At 42.5% G+C, this 18,352-nt stretch overlaps 1 protein-coding gene across 1 annotated transcript in view; it reads left to right on the top strand.

Moving 5' to 3' along the window:
- Positions 1-273: 273 nt before the first annotated feature.
- Positions 274-18,352, top strand: part of dhtkd1 (dehydrogenase E1 and transketolase domain containing 1) — a 43,297-nt gene continuing 25,218 nt past the window's right edge. Inside the window, exons 1-7 of the mRNA XM_048553893.1 lie at positions 274-595; positions 2,405-2,560; positions 6,218-6,429; positions 8,808-9,002; positions 11,239-11,508; positions 14,395-14,566; positions 16,175-16,373. Coding sequence (XP_048409850.1) covers positions 418-595; positions 2,405-2,560; positions 6,218-6,429; positions 8,808-9,002; positions 11,239-11,508; positions 14,395-14,566; positions 16,175-16,373 — 1,382 coding nt within the window. The 5' untranslated portion in view covers positions 274-417. The remainder of the gene's footprint in view (positions 596-2,404; positions 2,561-6,217; positions 6,430-8,807; positions 9,003-11,238; positions 11,509-14,394; positions 14,567-16,174; positions 16,374-18,352) is intronic.

The following is an 18,352-nucleotide window of genomic DNA, read 5'->3' as shown; positions in this document are numbered from 1 at the left end:
GGGCTGGTTGGCTCGGAGGGTTTGTTTCGATGCTGTGCGACTCAATGACTCGAAGTCATAGAACATAGAACATTACAGCACAGTACAGGCCCATTGGCCCTCGATGTTATGCCGACCTGTCATACCGATCTGAAGCCCATCTAACCTACACTATTCCATGTCCGTCCATGTCAAAAAATCCTTGATTCGCTGGAACAGAATCGGCCTGCAGTTGCCACAGCGTGCCTAGGAGGAGCAATAGGGCCTGTTTTTATATTTGCCAGCATTACCGCCAGCAGGAACCTATCACAGTTTGGAGGTGGTGTCTGCGCTGTGAACTCCTTCTCAATCCCATGGCTGTGTCAGGTCCTGGCTTTTAAACCCACTGAGGCCAGTGAGCGGAACAGTAAGTTCTCTTGCAGCTGACCGGGAGAAGCGATGTCAGTTTCTATGTTGAATGCAGTGTACGGCTGTGTGAGGAGGCCAGGCAAGCAAGTGGCCGGGCTTTTCACTCTCAGGCGCCTGTACCGCAGCGAGCGGGCAGTCTATGGTTACAAACCGGCCCGGAATGATGACACTGGGCTCAAACTAACCCGAGAGGAAGCCCCAGTCCAAGGTCAGTCGGCGTGCACTTAACCACGAGATGGTAGCATTTGTTCTTTGATTGTCAGGGTAGAGGGTGGGAGTTGGAGCTGCCACATTTCCAATGGAATAGCAGGAAGACAGGGTCAAGGCGTTGTGTCGACTCGGCAGGAAAGGCATATTGTCACTTTCAGAAGTCTACGAAGTGACAGTTCACTATCTCCCTTCAGCTTAATTTGCCACCTCGCTGACCGCGTACAGATCCTCTTGCATCTGTCCGAACAACCAAAACACAAACACGATCCTGCCTGCCGGACCCTGAGCGTTCAACTCCTGACTTCAAACACTGCTTAGGCCACGGCTGACATGTTGTGTACAATTCCGGAATCCACATTACAGGACAGATGTGATTGCACTGGAGAAGGTGCAGGGGAAATTTACCACGGTGTTGCCTGGGCTGGAGGGTTCCATTTATGACGGGTGATTGGACAGGCTGGGGTTGGTTTCCTCTAAAACAGAGTTTCAGGGAGCATGTTTGCAGATGTAAAAAATAGAGGGGCATAGATAGGGTAGACAAGAAGAAGCCTTTCCCGTCGGTGGAGGGATCAATGACTTAAAGTAAGGGGCAAATGATTTAAAGTAAGGGGCAAAGGTTTATAGAGGAGGCGAGTTATTTTAGCTCAGAAGGCTGTGTGAATCTGTAACAGGCTGCCTGTAAGGTTAGTGGAGGCAGAAACCCTCATAACACTGAAGCAGTATTTAAGGATGGGTTAGCTCACTTTGCTGGACAGCTTTTTTGTAATGTAATGTGATGCCAACAGCACAGGTTCAATTCTTACTCCAACTGACGTTTTTCATGAAGTTCCTGCTTTCTTCACCTCTCCTCTTGCCTAAGACATGGTGACCCTCAGGTTCGACCCACCACCCAGTATTCTCTTTCCAATGTGAGAGCAGCCAATCATCCTCTGGGACCAATTGCAACTTCATCTTTTTATCTCAGGGTGATGCGTGAAAATCACTTTTGCGCCCATTTTCACATGGGTCAGTTGTACCATCCCCAATTTGAGAAGGAAAAGCAACATAGAGCACATGACTTCTTAAAAAAAGGAACAAGAGAAATATAAAGAGAGATAATGGGAACTGCAGATGCTGGAGATTCCAAGATAATAAAATGTGAGGCTGGATGAACACAGCAGGCCAAGCAGCATCTCAGGAGCACAAAAGCTGACGTTTCGGGCCTAGACCCTTCATCAGAGAGCTCTCTGATGAAGGGTCTAGGCCCGAAACGTCAGCTTTTGTGCTCCTGAGATGCTGCTTGGCCTGCTGTGTTCATCCAGCCTCACATTTTATTATATAAGAGAAATATAAAATTTGTTCCAGCAATGTTGCCAATGTAAGTTGTAAAACCATTTGTTGAAGACTACAGGGAAACTGCAAGTAAGTCTAAAATAGACTTGAGTTTCTCCATAACAGTAAACTAGCGGTGAAGGTCCAAAAGAGGAAAAAAATTCTCCATTTGGCTTTGATATTTTAAAGTGAGAAGAATTTACATTTATTTGCCACATTTTGTGACCATAAAGCATTACAATGATCTTGCATGCCAAATGAAGTGTTTTTGAAATGCAGGTGCTATTGCATTGTAGAGAGACATGTAAAGAGCACAGCCAACATGCCATAAATGACAATGGAATAAATTAGCAGGTAATCTGAGTGCTGGACGAATTGACCTGACTCCCTGAGGAAATTTGTTTAAAAACCTGTATATTTTAATTGTTTTAGCTATAGTCTGGAATTTTCAACCTTTTTGAGTAAGTGATTAGTGTGCCTTTCCTTTACTCTGTAGTCGACCATGGTTTGGCACGACTGGTGACAGCGTATAGGGAACATGGCCACAAAGCAGCTAAGATTGACCCATTGAGTCAAGGTGTGATTGAGATGATTCCTGAAATCCAAGTTTTAACTGAAGCACTTAAGAGTCATGAACTGTTCTGCACGAAAGGTAAATAAAGGAACTTTATTTTTGATTTGAAACAAATTATAATTAAACATTACTCGTTCTGTCTTTCTACCTGGTCACAGGAGAGTTTACAGAAGCATGATGTTTTACATATGCCCCCAACACAGGACACAACTGTTGGTGGTAAATGCAGTATTTTACAGGACATTTATATTCCATAATTCCTTTAAAGTGTCTATGGAATTGGACACTGTACAATTGCTGGATTGCACATTTCAAGAGCTTATAGAGGAGATGGAGAAAGTGTTGAGTATAGTAAAACGAGAGAATTCTAAATTTTTCACAGAATCACAGAGTGACTGTGTAGAAGGAGGCACTCAGTCCATTTTATGACTGTACTGGCCGCCTTGGGTATTATGATCTGTTGTCCTGCATTTTCCCCATAATCCTGAATACGATATTTCTATTTAAATAACCATCTAATGCCCTGTTAACCTCTTCAATTTAACCTGCCTCCACCACACCACCAGGAAGCGCATTCCATTGGTGTGTGAAACGTGTATTTTGTTTTAGTCCATAAGACATAGGAGTGGAAGTAAGGCCATTCGGACCATCAAGTCCACTCTGCCATTTAAATCATGGCTGATGGGCATTTCAACTCCACTTCCCTGCACTCTCCCCATAGCCCTTTTTGTATCAGATTTGCTTCTTTTGCACATTATATCAAATCTGGGCCCTATCCTTCTCAACCAATTTTACAAAAAGGAACCGTTTCTCCCTGTCATGTTGAAAACTTCAGTCAAATCTCCTTTTCTCCAAGGAAAACAATCACAGCTTCTCCATGTCAGAAGCCATTTTCAGACCTCTTCCGCACTCTCTCCAATGCATTCACATCCTTCCGAAAGACTGGTTCAGAACTGTGTGCAATATCCCAGCTGAAGTCGAACTGTATCTTATACAAGTTCAGCATATTCCCTTTTTCATTCCTGCTGGCTGAGCAACACCCTTGCTCCTAGCTCTCTGCCACTACGAGTGAAGCCTAGAATTCAGTAAGTTTTATTAGTTGCTCACTTTACCTGGCTTTGCCACTTTTATCGACATATACACACATACACCTGAGTCTCTGTGCTTCTACACATCCTTTTGAGTATCACCCTTCATTTTAGTAATGTGTTTACATCTTCTTTCTCTCAAAATGTATTAACTCATACTTCGCTACGTTGAACATTTTAGGATTTGAATAACTTAAGCTGTGCAGCCTGGAAAGATGATAACAAAGGTGCTGTTTTGTGAATACAACTTTTAAGTGTCAAATAGTAAAGAGGAAGTTAACTCGAAGTATTTCTTCAGTATAACAGGATATGATGTTTAAATTGTCATTACATTTTTGCCAATCTTGGTGGAAAAGGGAAGAAATGAATTTGATGCAAAGAAATATAGACATTTGGAATGGTTTATCAGGTAAGATTTTGAAGTAATTGATGTTACTTGGATCCTAAACTAAGGAAACTTTGGTAAATTGAGTGGACTTAGCTTATTTTCTCTCATGTTCTTATTCAATTTATGGCTTGTTCTCAGTTTCACCATCCTCAACTGCTGATGAGAGGTTGTCTAAAAGGCAAACCACCCTAAACTGATTCACATGCAGCAACCCGGTTACTGGGTACTATTGAGCAACGATCCAAGACAGGTATTTGAGAACCTGTATGTTTCATGGTGTAATGGCAGAATTGTTGTTTTACAACTGAGTCTGTTACTACACGATGCCATGTGTCAGTGATGGCAATACACATTGGCCTGAGCCAGTCCTTGAACCTGTAACCATGCCAATTGTTACCATGCACCAGTGCACCAAAATGTGATCTTGTAGATGATTGATTTTCCTGCATCAGTAACATTACGATTTATGCTGCCATTGCACATGACCTCCCAGCAGCCAATCAGAAAAGCGCAAGTAGCTAACCCATGTCATTGGTTGCAAATACTTTTATGGGCACTGTGATGGCAAACCCCACAAACTCTTGGCAACTTTTATTCTGTACTTAAACGAGACAGTCAAAGAAAGCCCCAGGTTGAATATTCAACCTCTGTTTCATTAATTAAGCTCAGCCAGTGTGGCTGCTGCAATTTGTAATCCCCGTGGTTAGATAAATTCCTGCTCCTGATCGCTAACTAACACTCAGTCAGTATTCTTTCATGTACAGCACGGGCAGAGTTCACCATTTAAACAAAAGCATATAATTCTGGAGAAATTCAGCAGGTCTAGCAGCATCTGTGGTGAGAGAAACAGAATTGCCATTTTGAGTCCAATGTGACTCATCAGAACCCTCTTTTCAGCCTGATTTCTCAAATATTATTCAAGAAAGAATTGGATACATTTTTAGCTTTTACAAGCATCAAGTATTATGGAGAGAAAGCAGGAATATGGCACTGAGGTAGATATTCAGCTCTGACCATACAGAATGGTGTCAGGGAAGTACAGTGATTGTATTGAATGGTGGGGTTCACCTCATGGGTCGCAAGGGCCACTCTTCTATTTCTTGTGTTCTTGCTGGACATCACCTGTTTGTGAGCCTGAGCAACCAGTTTTGTCAAACACAGCACAGACAACATTCAGACATAGCAAGAACTGCAGATGCTGGAGTCAGAGATAACAAAATGCGGAGTTGGAGGAACACAGGAGGACAGGCAGCATCCGAGGGGTAGGAAGATTGACATTTCGGGTCAGGACGCTTCCAACATTTAACCCTCTTCTAAAGTGATATCTGAAAGATGTAACAATGAACATTGTGCTCCTTATCGTTGTCCGGCTCCCTTCAGTACCAAAGGCACTGTTTCTTGAATGCTCGCTCATCTATTGAGCATTCTGATGCGCTGTAGAGGATAACTACATTCCTGCACGCTCTCCACAGTGCAGGCAAGGATGGAGTACAATATTGTTTCATTTTAGGACTGTCCAGTCTTTCTGGGTTGCCTTTAACTCTTTGTTATTGGAAGGAAATGACTGCAGGAATTTTAAAGAACAATAAGTTTCTTTCGATCAGTCTAAGCTTTAAAATAGCTGCCATGGGCAAACTAATCAAAAAGAAACCAACCCATGATTAGAAATCACCCCAAACCCTTAACTGGTCTATGGGTCTGGAGTCACATGTAAACCAGACCAAGTAAGGATGGCAGATTTCCTTCCCTAAAGAATGTTAGTGAACTGCATGGGTTTTTCCAACAATCAACAATTCTTTATGTTCAACATTAGATCGTTAATTCAAGAATCTTTATTGAATTCAAATTCTACCACCTACCATTCCAGGATTTGAACCTGAGTCCCCAGAACACTAGCTGATTTTCTGAACTAATAGCCTAATGATAATATCACTAGACCATCACCATCCCCAAACATGATCATGAAACAGTGGTCGATTGTAGCCTGGTCTATATGTGACTCCAGGTCCACAGGCTCTTAACAGCCCTCCTGCCAATTAGGGATGGGCAATAAACACTGGCTTAGCTATTAATGCCCACAAATGAGCAATAGAAGAGAATCCAGCTCTGGGTCATCTCTCAAAAACTTTGCAACAGATATTTCTTTACACATTCCATGTTGGCAAAGTGTTCCCATGTGAAAGTGAAATATCCAAAAGTAATGGGCACAAGTGTGACAAGAAATAAATATTAAATAATTCTATAACATTGGTGTTCCAGGAATGTTAAATTTTGGGAAAGAGGTTGCCACTTTGGAGGACGTATTGGCCTACTTGGAACAGACTTACTGTGGGCACATATCTGTTGAGATTGGCCAACTGGAGACCATGGCTGAGAGACAGTGGTTTGCTCAACGTTTTGAACAAGCAAAGCGGGAAACTTTAACCCCAGAAGAGAAAAGACATTTAGTGAAGCTGATGCTGGAGTCCCAGGTAACATTTATGTTCTAATGGCATGGCGAATGGGGAAAAAAGGAGTGGTTCATGCTGGAAAAGGAAATGAACAAGGTTCATGAATGATTGAGTGACCCATGCTAGTTGTGTAGTTGATTTATTTGGGTCTTGCCATTTTTGCATATTTGTCTTGGTGCTTCCATTTGGGAATTTGGATTGATAAAATACATTTGAGTTTGTTTTACTGTTCTATCATTCAAAATAATTCTTTAAATTCTCAAATGTCCAACAGCTGAAGAGCACCCAATAGTGCCATTGTGAGTCTTTCTAATCTTTTTCTCACAATCATCAAGCATCCTTTTTGTAGCCTCTCTGCGTGGGGTTAGCTAATTTATGCATTTGGCCAAAATTTGGAGTACCAGTGAAGAATATTTTAGGAAAGAATATTTGGAGTGTGCAGTGAGTGTACTGACTTCAGCCAGGTGGAGCTCAAAGAATATGAGTTCCCTAATTGGGGCTGTTAATCTGGTCCAATCAGGGAACCATGGCTGACGGATATAAACAGGAGTGTTGGAGGTTCTGTTCCCTTTGAGAGCTGGCTCTGAGGAAGCCAGACCAATGCCAACTACTATGCACATGAAAATAAAGGGTGAATTGGTGAAGGGATACCAGTCTCTGTGGCGTGATTTCAGAGTGGACTTAGAGATGTGTTGAGCCGACAGATTAAGCTCAAATACAACTGTGAAAGGATAATGAGCTAATTTGCTGTAACATTTTAAGTCTCAAGTGATTGTATATAGGCCATGAATTAAGTTAAAATGTTCAGATATAAAATTGATAAACAGAAATTTGCTTTAAGGAGGAGATAGACATTTTGAATTAAGAAGAGGTAATGAGAAATGAGCAGTAAGTCAAGTTGAGGCCAAGATGAGATCAGCCATGATAGTATTAAATGGGGGGAGTAGGGTCGAAGGGCTAAATTGCTTATTCCTGCTCCTGGTTTTTATGTACCAAACCTGACGACAGATCAATCAATCTCCCACACTCTTGTATGAAGATTCTCGATCAGCCCGGGAATCAAGGGCTACGGGGAAATGGCAGGAAAGTGGACACAAGGAATGTCAGACCAACCATGATCCTGTTGAATGGTGGAATAGATTCAAGGGGGGGAATGGCCTACTCCTGTTCTTATTTCTTATGGAGTTTTTATAATGGACACATCAAATGCTGTTCAGATCCATTCCTAACATCAGGATGTTAAGACTGTGCAAATCTCATTCGTGAACAGTTAGGGCTCAACATCTCACACTGATTTTGGAGTTTTTAAGTTTGTAAACTCTTTGAAGAGGGACATTTTGCTTTGAAAATTTTCTCATGATTATTCAGCTCACTCACCCCGATGTTAGTTGAGTTGATTCCATGGTGATACAAGTTATCTTTGATCTGTTGGAGGGATTATCCTGATGGACAGAGTGGATGTTTACTTCAATGAAGAAGTTTCCTTTCCAGCTTCACCAGAATATGGTTTACCTTGTCGTCCTTTGGCTAATAACTTGCAAATTGACTTTGTGCCCTGGTTGCGTTCAGTTTGTTTTAATAATCAGACATGTTTAGGGTAGCCAATGGCCTTGTGGTATTGCCGCTGGGCTTTAATCCAGAGACCCAGATAATGTTATGGGGACTGGGCTCGAATCCCATGGTGGCATGTGAATTCATTAAAAATATCTGGAATTAAGAGTCTAATGATGACCATGAGCTCATTCCCAATTATTGGGGGAAACCCATCTGGCACATTGATATGCATTAGAGAAGGAAGGTCTGGCCTACATGTGGCTCCAGACCCGCCATGATTGACTCTTAACTGCCCTCTTGGCAATTACAGATGGGCAATAAATGTTGGCCTAGCCAGCAACATTCTCATCCCATGGATGAATTTTAAAAAGTATCTTGTTTGCTGTGCATCTCTGAGTGTTGTGATGACTTAACCAAGGGCAGGTACCCTGTGCATTTCTTTCCAACTTTTGATCTTGCAATATTTTCACTTCAGTCACTTGTAAGAACATCCCTTTTTCAATCTTGATCACAATATGATGAGATTAATTAATAGGCAAGGTAGTTTCCCCTCATCTCCTTGTATGCTGAAAGGAAGCTCCAGCTCACCTTTGTGAAGGATTCTCCCCCCTGTAAATAGATGTTGTTTCTTCAGGGTCTAACTCTTGCTCAATCATCACCGAAAATTTGCTTGTCGTGTTGTTGGCCAGGTCTCGCAGACCTGAGCATGGGCCTTTTTAGACTGGCCTAGGGTGATTCACCACAGGAAACAGCCAAACACACCTCACTGAGACCTCAATTGACCATTATATCCTAGCCCTGGGACGTGAAGAGACTGTAACTAAATACTTGTGTCTTTTTGTCAGGAATTTGATCACTTCTTGGCCACTAAGTTTACCACTGTGAAACGTTATGGTGGTGAGGGAGCAGAGAGCATGATGGGATTCTTCCACGAACTGTTCCGAAATGCAGCATTCAATGGTGTGACCGACGTGGTGCTGGGGATGCCCCACCGAGGGAGACTCAACCTCTTGACTGGAATCCTGCAATTTCCTCCTGAGGTGAGACCATTTTTGGAAATAAAAACATTCACAATGATATCACTGAAATAGTGAGAGGTTGGGAAGGTTTGGAATCTCTCAAATCAGAATAGGATTAAACTAACGACAAATTTCAATTTTATAGTGCCTTTAATGTAATAAAACACCCCAAAGTACTTCCCCAGTGCCTTATCAAGTAAAAGTCTACACCAAAATACACAAGGAGATATTAGAGTAGGCGAGCAAAAGGTTGGTCAATGCAAGAGATTTCAAAGACTAATTTAGAGGCAAGAAGAAAGGGAATTACAGAGTTGAGGATCTTGACTTCTGAGGCACAACCCGGAAAGTTGGAGTGATTTAAAATCAAGTATACCCAAGGCGGTAACTCAGACTCCAGAATCAGCAGTTCCTACTATCTCTGAAAAGCTTTTGCTGTCCTTTTGCATGCTTCCTGTGAATAGAGACACTTTGGAAATGATCCATTGTAACCATAGATTGCTGCTGAAAGGATTGTGAATGGGCTGAATGGCCTTACTTCCACTCCTATGTCATATGGTCTTATGGTATAATGTACAAGTTAGGTGGATTGTCCATGCTGAATTGCCCATAGTGTTCAGGGATGTATAGGTTAGGCGCATTTCTCATGGCAAATGTAGGCTTACAGAGAAAGTGTAGGATGGGTCTGGATGGATGCTCCTCGGAGGTTCAGTGTGGATTTGTTCAGCTGAATGGCCTGTTTCCACACGTATGGATGCTATTCTATTCTATTCTGTATCGAGAAGTTGAGCATTAGCAGCAGGCTTGTCAATTTCAGTGGTACGTTTCTCTGCTTTAGCTTTGTATGAGTTCTGGTGGATGACAAGACTGAGAGTTAGAGGGCAAGTAGGTCATGTTGATTTTAAAATTATTAAATTTTATTTCCAAAATTTGGTAATGTTTCATTTAGTTATGGACAAGTAATATCCTTAACATTTAATAGTTGTATCTTTTGGTGACCTGCAATCTTCTCAAGCTTGTAAGATTATTTTGTCTTTTATGGTATGGATGGGAATGGGTTTCGGGCAGTAACTACAAAGTGCCTGAACTGTGCTTTTAAGACTGATGCATCAACATCCATTTACCAGCAATTTGATTTCAGTTCTGTCAAGAGCACACCCTAGTTATTTAACAAAAGAGGACTTTGTATGATTTTGACCAGATCCTCATCTGTGTGAAAATGTTGCCCCTCAAGTCCCTTCTAAATCTTTCCCCTCTCCACTTAAACCTATGCCCTTGAGTTTTGAACTCCCCTACCTTCGGGAAAAGACCTTAGCTGCTTATCTATGTCTTTTAATCAAACTCTACAAAAAAGTGAAGAAACAAGAGTACATGAAATAATAGTCAATAATGAGATTGTTGACACGGTGGCTCAGTGGTTAGCACTGCTGTCTCACAGTGCCAGGGACCTGGGTTTGATTCTAGCCTCTGACGACTGTCTATGTGGAGTTTGTACATTCTCCCTGTGTCTGAGATAACAAGGTGTAGAGCTGGATGAACACAGCAGGCCAAGCAGCATCAGAGGAGCAGGAAAGCTATCGTTTCGGGTCTGGATCCTTCTTCAGAATCTGAAGAAGAAGGGTCCAGACCCGAAACGACAGCTTTCCTGCTCCTCTGATGCTGCTTGGCCTGCTGTGTTCATCCAGCTCTACATCTTGTTATCTCAGATTCTCCAACATTGGCAGTTCCTACTATCCCTCCCCATGTCTGTGTGAGTTTGCAGCGGGTGCTCCAATTTCCTCCTACAGCCCAAAGATAGGCTGATTAGGTAGGTTGGCCTTGGGAAATACAGGGTTACAGAGCTAGGCTTGATCTGTGTTGGATGCTTTTCAGAGGTTCGGTGTGGACTCAGTAGACTGAATTGCCTGCTTCCATGCTGTAGGGATTTTGAGATTTTCTGGAGAATAATTGACCATTCCCTGGCAGTGTTCTGGGAGCTTGAGAGTTGCGTGTGATTGAAGGACCATCTCTGACATTGCAGTACTTCAGGACATTGGATGCCATACTACCTGACCCTGTCACCTCTTGCTGCCTTTCTCAATTTACATAATGGCCTTTTACTTATTGCTAGTTCAGAGGCTATTCATGTGAATGTGGCTTATTATTATAAACTTGGCGCCTCTAAATGCAATATACATTAAATTCGGCTGGGTTTCAGTCGACAACTGCTAGTTGTGTTGTCAAGTGCTGTAACAATCTCTCTTTTTCAATTTGCTTCCAGTTGATGTTCCACAAAATGCAGGGATTGAGTGAATTCCCTGAAAACACCCAGGCCACTGGGGATGTCTTGTCTCATCTAACGTCCTCAGTGGACCTGGACTTTGGCTGTGACCGCCCGCTACATGTCACCATGCTCCCTAATCCTTCCCATCTGGAGGCCGTGAACCCCGTCGCTACTGGGAAAACTCGTGGGAGGCAGCAGTCTCGCCAGGATGGGGATTATTCTGCAAGTGGCTCAGCACAGCCAGGAGACAAAGCCATTTGTGTACAGGTCAGGAATACATTGTTGTTCTTTACCTCAACAAGCGCGCACATACAATAAACTCTCAGACAATGCTGTCTTTTAACTTTCAATTTTGTTTTATTCATTAACTGGAACATGCTGTGAAGAAGGAAGATAAAATCTTAAGAGTTTTGTCTGTTAAATTAACAAGTCCACTTAAATTAACAAAGCCCTTCACGACAATGATGTGAACAATAATATGCCAATGTAATAATCACTGTACAGTAACATAGCCCCACAGAGAGGTGCATATCCAATATTTTTTACCAATGCTTTCTTGTTCGCAGGGACATATTGGCCAATACACTAAGTAAAGCTCCTTGCTGCTGTTTACATTCTTCCATGAACATTCCTGACTTTAACAAGGGGCATGCAGGGTTCAATATTCCCTCTGAAAGATTGTGAAACAATACATTATTATAGAGTTGTAAAGCACAGAGGAAGCCCTTTAGCCCATTGAGTCTGTGCTGACCTACCTACACTAATTTCACCCTACAGCGCTCGGCCCGTAGCTTTGAATGTTATGATATTTCAAATGCTCACCCAAGCACTTATTAAAGGTTGCGAGGTTTCCTGCCTCAACTAGTTTCCCAAGCATTCCAGACCCCAGTGGATGAAAATATCTTTCCTCAAATCCTCCTGGCTTTCATCTTTAAAATTATGCCCCCTTGTTATTGACCCTTCAACTAAGGGGAGCACTGCTTTCTATCCACTCTATCCATGCCCCTCGTAATCTTAGACATCTCTACCAGGTGCCCTTTCAGTCCTCATTGCTCCAAAGAGAACAGCCCAAGGTGATCCAGTTGCTTGTCATCGGTGATATGATCCATCCCAGGCAATGTCCTGGAGAATCTCCTCCTCCAGTGTAATTAAATCCTCCCTGTGCTAACCAAAACTGCACACAGTACTCCAGCTGTGGCCCAGCTTAAGTTTGATTTGTATTTCCTGTGATAACCCCTACAAGGTTCGTGGGGAATCACCAATTAATCTCACTGTGGAACTCATTGAGTATGAGCTCCCAGGTAATAGGCAACGGCCTGCCCAGCTGGAACTCTTATAGAGCCCTCGCGTTATACAGCACAGAAACAGACCCCTTGGTCCAACTTGGCCGCACCGACCAATGTCCTAAACTCATCTAATCCCATTTGCCAGCATTGGCCCATATCCGTGTAGATCCTCATATTCATATACCCATCCAGATGCCTTTTAAATGTTGCAATTATACCAGCCCCTACCACCTCCTCTGGCAGTTACCCCATGCACGCACCACCCTCTGTGTGAACAGTTGCCCCGCAGGTCTCTTCTTAAATCTTTTCCCTCTGACCTTTGACCTTTAAACCTATACTCTCTGGTTTTGGACTCCCCTCCCTTGAAAAAAGACCGTGACTATTCACCATATCCCTGCCACTCATAATTTATAAACCTCTATAAGGTCATCCCGTAGCCTCTAACAGCTCCAGGGAAAATAGCCCCAGCTTATTCAGCCTCTTCCTAGAGCTTAAACCTTCCACCCCAGCAACATCCTTGTAAATCTTTCTGAACCCTTTCAAGTTGAACAACATCTTTGCTAAAGCGGGGAGACCAGAAAAGAATGCAGTGTTCTAAAAGTGGCTTAACCAATATGCTCTGCAAGTGCAACGTGACCTCCTAACGTCTATATTTGATGCACTGACCAGTGAAGGCAAGCGCACCAAACTCTTCCTTCACCACCCTGTCTATGTGTGACTCCACTTTCAAGGAACTATATAACCTGCATTCCTGGGTTTCTTTGTTTGGCAGCAGTCCCTAGGGCCCTACCGTCTTTAGTGTAAGGCCTGCCCTGGTTTGCCTTTCCAAAATGTAATGCCTTACGTTTATCCAAATTAAACCCCATCTATCTCTCCTCAGCCCATTGGCCCATCTGATCAAGGACCCGTTGTACCCTGAGATACCCATCTTCACTCTCTACTACACCACCAATTTTGATGTCTTCTGCAAACTTACTAACCATACCTGTTATATAAATGACAAAAAGCGGTGGACCCGGCACTGATGCTTGTGGCATAATGCTGGTCACAAACCTCTGGTCTGAAAAACCACCCTCCACCACCACCCTCTGTCTCCAACTTTGAAGCAAATTTTGTATCCAATTTGTTAGCTCCCCTGAATCCCATGTTAGCTAACCTTACTAATCAAACTACTGTGCAGCATTTTGTCCAAAGTTTTGCTGAAGTCCGTATAGATAACGTCTATTTCCCTGCCTTCATCAATCTTCTTTGTCAGCTCTTCAAAAAACTCAATCCAGTTTGTGAGATACGATTCCCACGCACACAGCCATGTTGACTATTCCTAAACAGTCTTTGCCTTTCCAAACGCATGTTAATTCTGTCCCTCAGAATCCCCTCCATCAATGTACCCATCACTGACATCAGGTTCAGTGTTCTATAGTTCCCTGGCTTTTCCTTATAGCCTTTCTTAAATAATGGCACCATATCAGCCAACCTCCATTCTTCTGGCACCTGACTCATTTATACAGCAGAGCCAGGCATGGATGAGTCTGTCTGTCCCAGGCCGGGACTAGTCCATGTGCGCGATGAGTATTGGCTGTATTTTGGTGTTCAACAAAAGGTGATGCTCCTCTCCACTCAGATTTCCTAAATTACTAGACTGTTCTCTTAAACCTAAAATCTCACACATTGTACAAACATTCCTTGTTCATCAGTTCATAGATCATCCATAAATCATACAAAACTATGTTCCTTTTTTTAAAAAACGTTCTGAAACATTGACGGCCCAAGGATAAATAAGGCATGTTGGTTACTTGTGGAGGAGTTTTGAAAGTGACAGGTTATTTCCTCTTCTCTATCCCTTCCACACTTCTCCTCTTTATTACAGGTACATGGAGATGCTTCTTTCCCAGGACAAGGTATTGTTGCTGAAACCTTCACTCTCTCGAATCTCCCTCACTATCGAATCGGCGGCAGCATTCACCTGATTGTCAACAATCAGTTGGGCTATACCACACCCGCTGAGAGAGCCAAATCTTCAGTCTATAACAGTGATGTTGGTAAGCTGTTATACCTCACTGGGGGATCACACTGGAGACCAAACCCTGCTATGCTCAGAGTCATCACAATTGTCAAACATTGTTTTGTTTTTAAAAGTGCAGATTTCCCAATTTACCTGTTTTTGAGATTTGGGTTGATGGAAACCACAGACCAGGTTTCTTATCAAAAATTGCTATTTATTATGAATAACTAGATTCTAGCTTTGGATCAACAGTTATGAGCCATCCAAATAACTGTGCAATTTAAAACTGTAACCTGTTTAAACTCATGCTCTGTGCACACACAGACACACAAAAAAAATGGGTGTTGTGGATGGAGTGAAAGACTGGGAAGACAGGTTCCTGTCCTTGGGGTTTGCTGATAAGATACATCTATGATCAGACCACTCTTCTTAATCTTCCTCCTTCAGACATTTTCACTTGTTTGCAGAAGGTACATGGGGACTGGTTCACAACTTATAAAGTCTCTGGCTCGTTAACTTAAACTCACAGCTTACAGCAACTGGTGAGGGGAAATAAACTGGCTACCTTCAGGCCCACTAAAAATAACAAGAGCATCTTTTGCCCCAACATTCATGTGCCCCCCCCCCCCCCAAACACTGCAACTACCTGGGAGCCAGTCATATAATTATTTGCATACAGAAGGCCTCTGTCATCAGAAAGTAGTCATTGGTTCTCAGACCATTCGGTTGCTGGCTAAAGCTCCATTCACACACAGACTTCTCCCCATCTCCAGCTTGCCTGTTTCTCAACTTTTACCACTGCTTCAACCAGCAGCAGTTAAGCAACACTTATAGTGAGTGTCAGGTAATTTTCTTTTAAAAAGTGCAAAAGGTTTTAAATCAATCCTTTTCCCATTTCAGTCCACATTCAGATATCACAGAAAACTTAAAGGACAATACCTTTTACAAAGCTTATTCATTCTTGTGATGCTGGTCGTCAACAGAAGCAGCAAGATGTTGAACTTTAACCCAGGGACTAAACTGATGAGAGGTATTGCTTTAAGTGTAGACTTGTTGCTGACTATATGCAGAGGCATATCTACAGATGGGTCTTGTGATGGATAATGTTCACAAGCCTGAACCTCCAAAAGGAATGTCTCTGACTTGGTGTGACGATATAGAGTGTGAGAAACAAAATGGAAAAACTCATTAAAATATCCTTCATGACCTCAAGATGTCCCAGATTGACTTTACAGCCAATGAAGTAAAGCTACAGTTGTCAAGTACAAGAAATAGCACCCAGTTTGCACACAGCAATCTCCCACAGACGGAAGTATGATAATGATCAGGCAACCTATGTTTTGTAATGTCAATTTGAGGGTTGACTATTGGCCTGAACACTAGTATTAAAATTGACTCTTCGTCAGGCGTAGCAACTCTAGTATTCTGAGACAGCCAGCTTTGTTACCGTTCTCAGCGAGACTAACAAAATAAAGGATTTTTTTGTGTGCAAAATGTGTTTCACTGTGACAGAACGGGCAGGTCGACTGATCACCACACCCTGGTTTCAAATGAGGGTCGAATTTTCCATTTAGAAAACACTGCCTTTTTGTCGGCTGATGCTCGGTTTGAAAATGCTGTGTTTTTATTTCTGTGTAAATTCCAGGTAAGATGGTTCATTGTGCTGTGATTCACGTGAATGCCGATGATGCAGAAGAAGTAATTCGAGCCACAAGACTGGCTGTTGACTATCAGCGGCGTTTCCGAAAGGACGTGATCATTGACTTGCTCTGTTACAGGCAGTGGGGCCACAACGAGCTTGATGACCCAACCTTCACAAACCCCACCATGTACAAGATTATCAGGTGGGGTGATGAAAGAAACTATGTTTATTAGTGAGCTCTTGTTCGCCAGTCTGCAACCAGTGATGAGTCAATGGGCATTCTATCCATCCATGTATCAAAAGAGGAATTGTTAAAACTGAAATAACTGTAGGAGTGGTGTGGTGACTCAGAAGGTTAGCGCTGCTACCTCACAGTGCCAGGGACTCTGGTTCAATTCCACGCTCTGGCAGCTGTCTGCGTGGGTATCCTTCGGGTGCTCCAGTTTACTCCCACAGCCCAGAGATGAGCAGCGTAGGTGGGTCAGCCATGCTAAATTGCCCGTAGTGTTCAGTGATGCACAGGCTAGGTAGGCTAACCATGGGAAATGCAGCATTACAAGTATAGTGTGGGATTGGGTGGGAGGCTCAGTGTGGACTCGATGGGCTGAATGGCCTGCCTCCGCACTGTAGGGATTCTATGCTATCAGGGCATGTTGACTATTTCTGGCAAAGACAAAAGAAGAGGTGTACGTGGATTCAGCTGGCAAGGAGAGACCAATCTTTCTAGCCTTATTTCTGCTCTGCTTTGATGAGCAATTTAAGCAATTGATTTTTAGATGTACAATTTAAAACTAACCTATCTATGATAACAAAGGTACAGCAACATTGAAACAAAACAAATGTTCTTAAATCAAAAGAATTTAAATAATTCGAAGGGAAAAGAGTTCCTGGAATAATTATCAGTCATGTACAGCCTCCAGTGTGTTGCTCAGACACAGCCATTCAGGCTTCCCATCATATTACTTGCTGTTTTATGTTCTAATTTGTACTTGTGTTTTGCCTGCTTTGTAGAAAGGGTATTATGGGAATGACATGTTGGAGCAAATTGATCACCCGCATATTTTCTCCAACGTAATTGTGAAAAGGCTCTCTGATGCTTTCTGATCTTCTTTCTAACTTTGTGTCAATGTTGTTGATGTGAACAATGAGGAGGATGAAGGGGAGGGGTGGTAGAGGGGAGAGAGAAACAGCCTGTAACTGTACTCTGCACTGCTATGATTGGCTACAGGATTAATTTTGATCTTTTAGATTATGGGCATTTGGACCACTGAGGGTTATCTGAGTAATATATTAGGAAAGAATGTATGCCTTAGATCCAGGGAAAATGGTGATGTGGTTGGATTAGGCAAACCAGATGAACAAGGTGATATTCCGGCTCAAACCCCATCATGGCTATTGTTGGGAATTTTAAATTAATTTAATAGCCTGCTGTAAAAATCCATTTGGTTCATTAATATCCTTTCAGCTGTCCGTACCTGGCTGTAAATCCATGGCAAAATGGTTGATTCTTAACTACCCCTCAGTTCAAGGGCAGTTAGTGATAGGCAACAAATGCTAATTTTGCCAGAAATGCAACATCCCGTGAAAGAATTAAAAACAAAGAAATAAATGATGGGTTAAAAACCGAAAGAATTGCGGATGCTGTAAATCAGGAACAAAATCAAAGTTGCTAGAAAAGCTCAGCAGGCCTGGCAGCATCTGTGAAGGAGAAAACAGAGTTAATGTTTCGGGCTTGGTGACCCTTCCCCAGTTCACCAGACCTGAAACGTTAACTCTGTTTTTTCCTTCACAGGTGCTACCAGACCTGCTGAGATTTTCGAGCAACTTTTGTTTTTGTTCCAAATAAATGATGGGACTAGAAGAGGTGTAATTGATGAGCAGAAGATCAGCTGTCCATATTAATGGGAACAATTATGATCCAAAACTGCGGAAATCTGAGTCCAGAAGACTGTAAAATGCTTAATGGAAAGTGAGATGCTATCTCTCAAAACTTCCCTTGAATTCATTGAAACCAAATAGAAAGCTGACAACAGTGCAGTCAGTTTTGCTGTGGGATTGGCAGAATAATATGACCAATAATTGGAGGCTCAGTGCCCTAGCTGTAGTCTGAACGGTGTGCTTTTGAACTTGATCTCCAGTGATGAGGAAACCACATCGTGAGCACAGCAGTGACACTTGCTT

This window comes from Stegostoma tigrinum, chromosome 25, assembly GCF_030684315.1.
Source record: "Stegostoma tigrinum isolate sSteTig4 chromosome 25, sSteTig4.hap1, whole genome shotgun sequence".
Lineage (NCBI taxonomy): Eukaryota > Metazoa > Chordata > Chondrichthyes > Orectolobiformes > Stegostomatidae > Stegostoma > Stegostoma tigrinum.
Note: the sequence above shows the minus strand (reverse complement) of the source record. Positions and strands in the feature narration are given on the sequence as shown.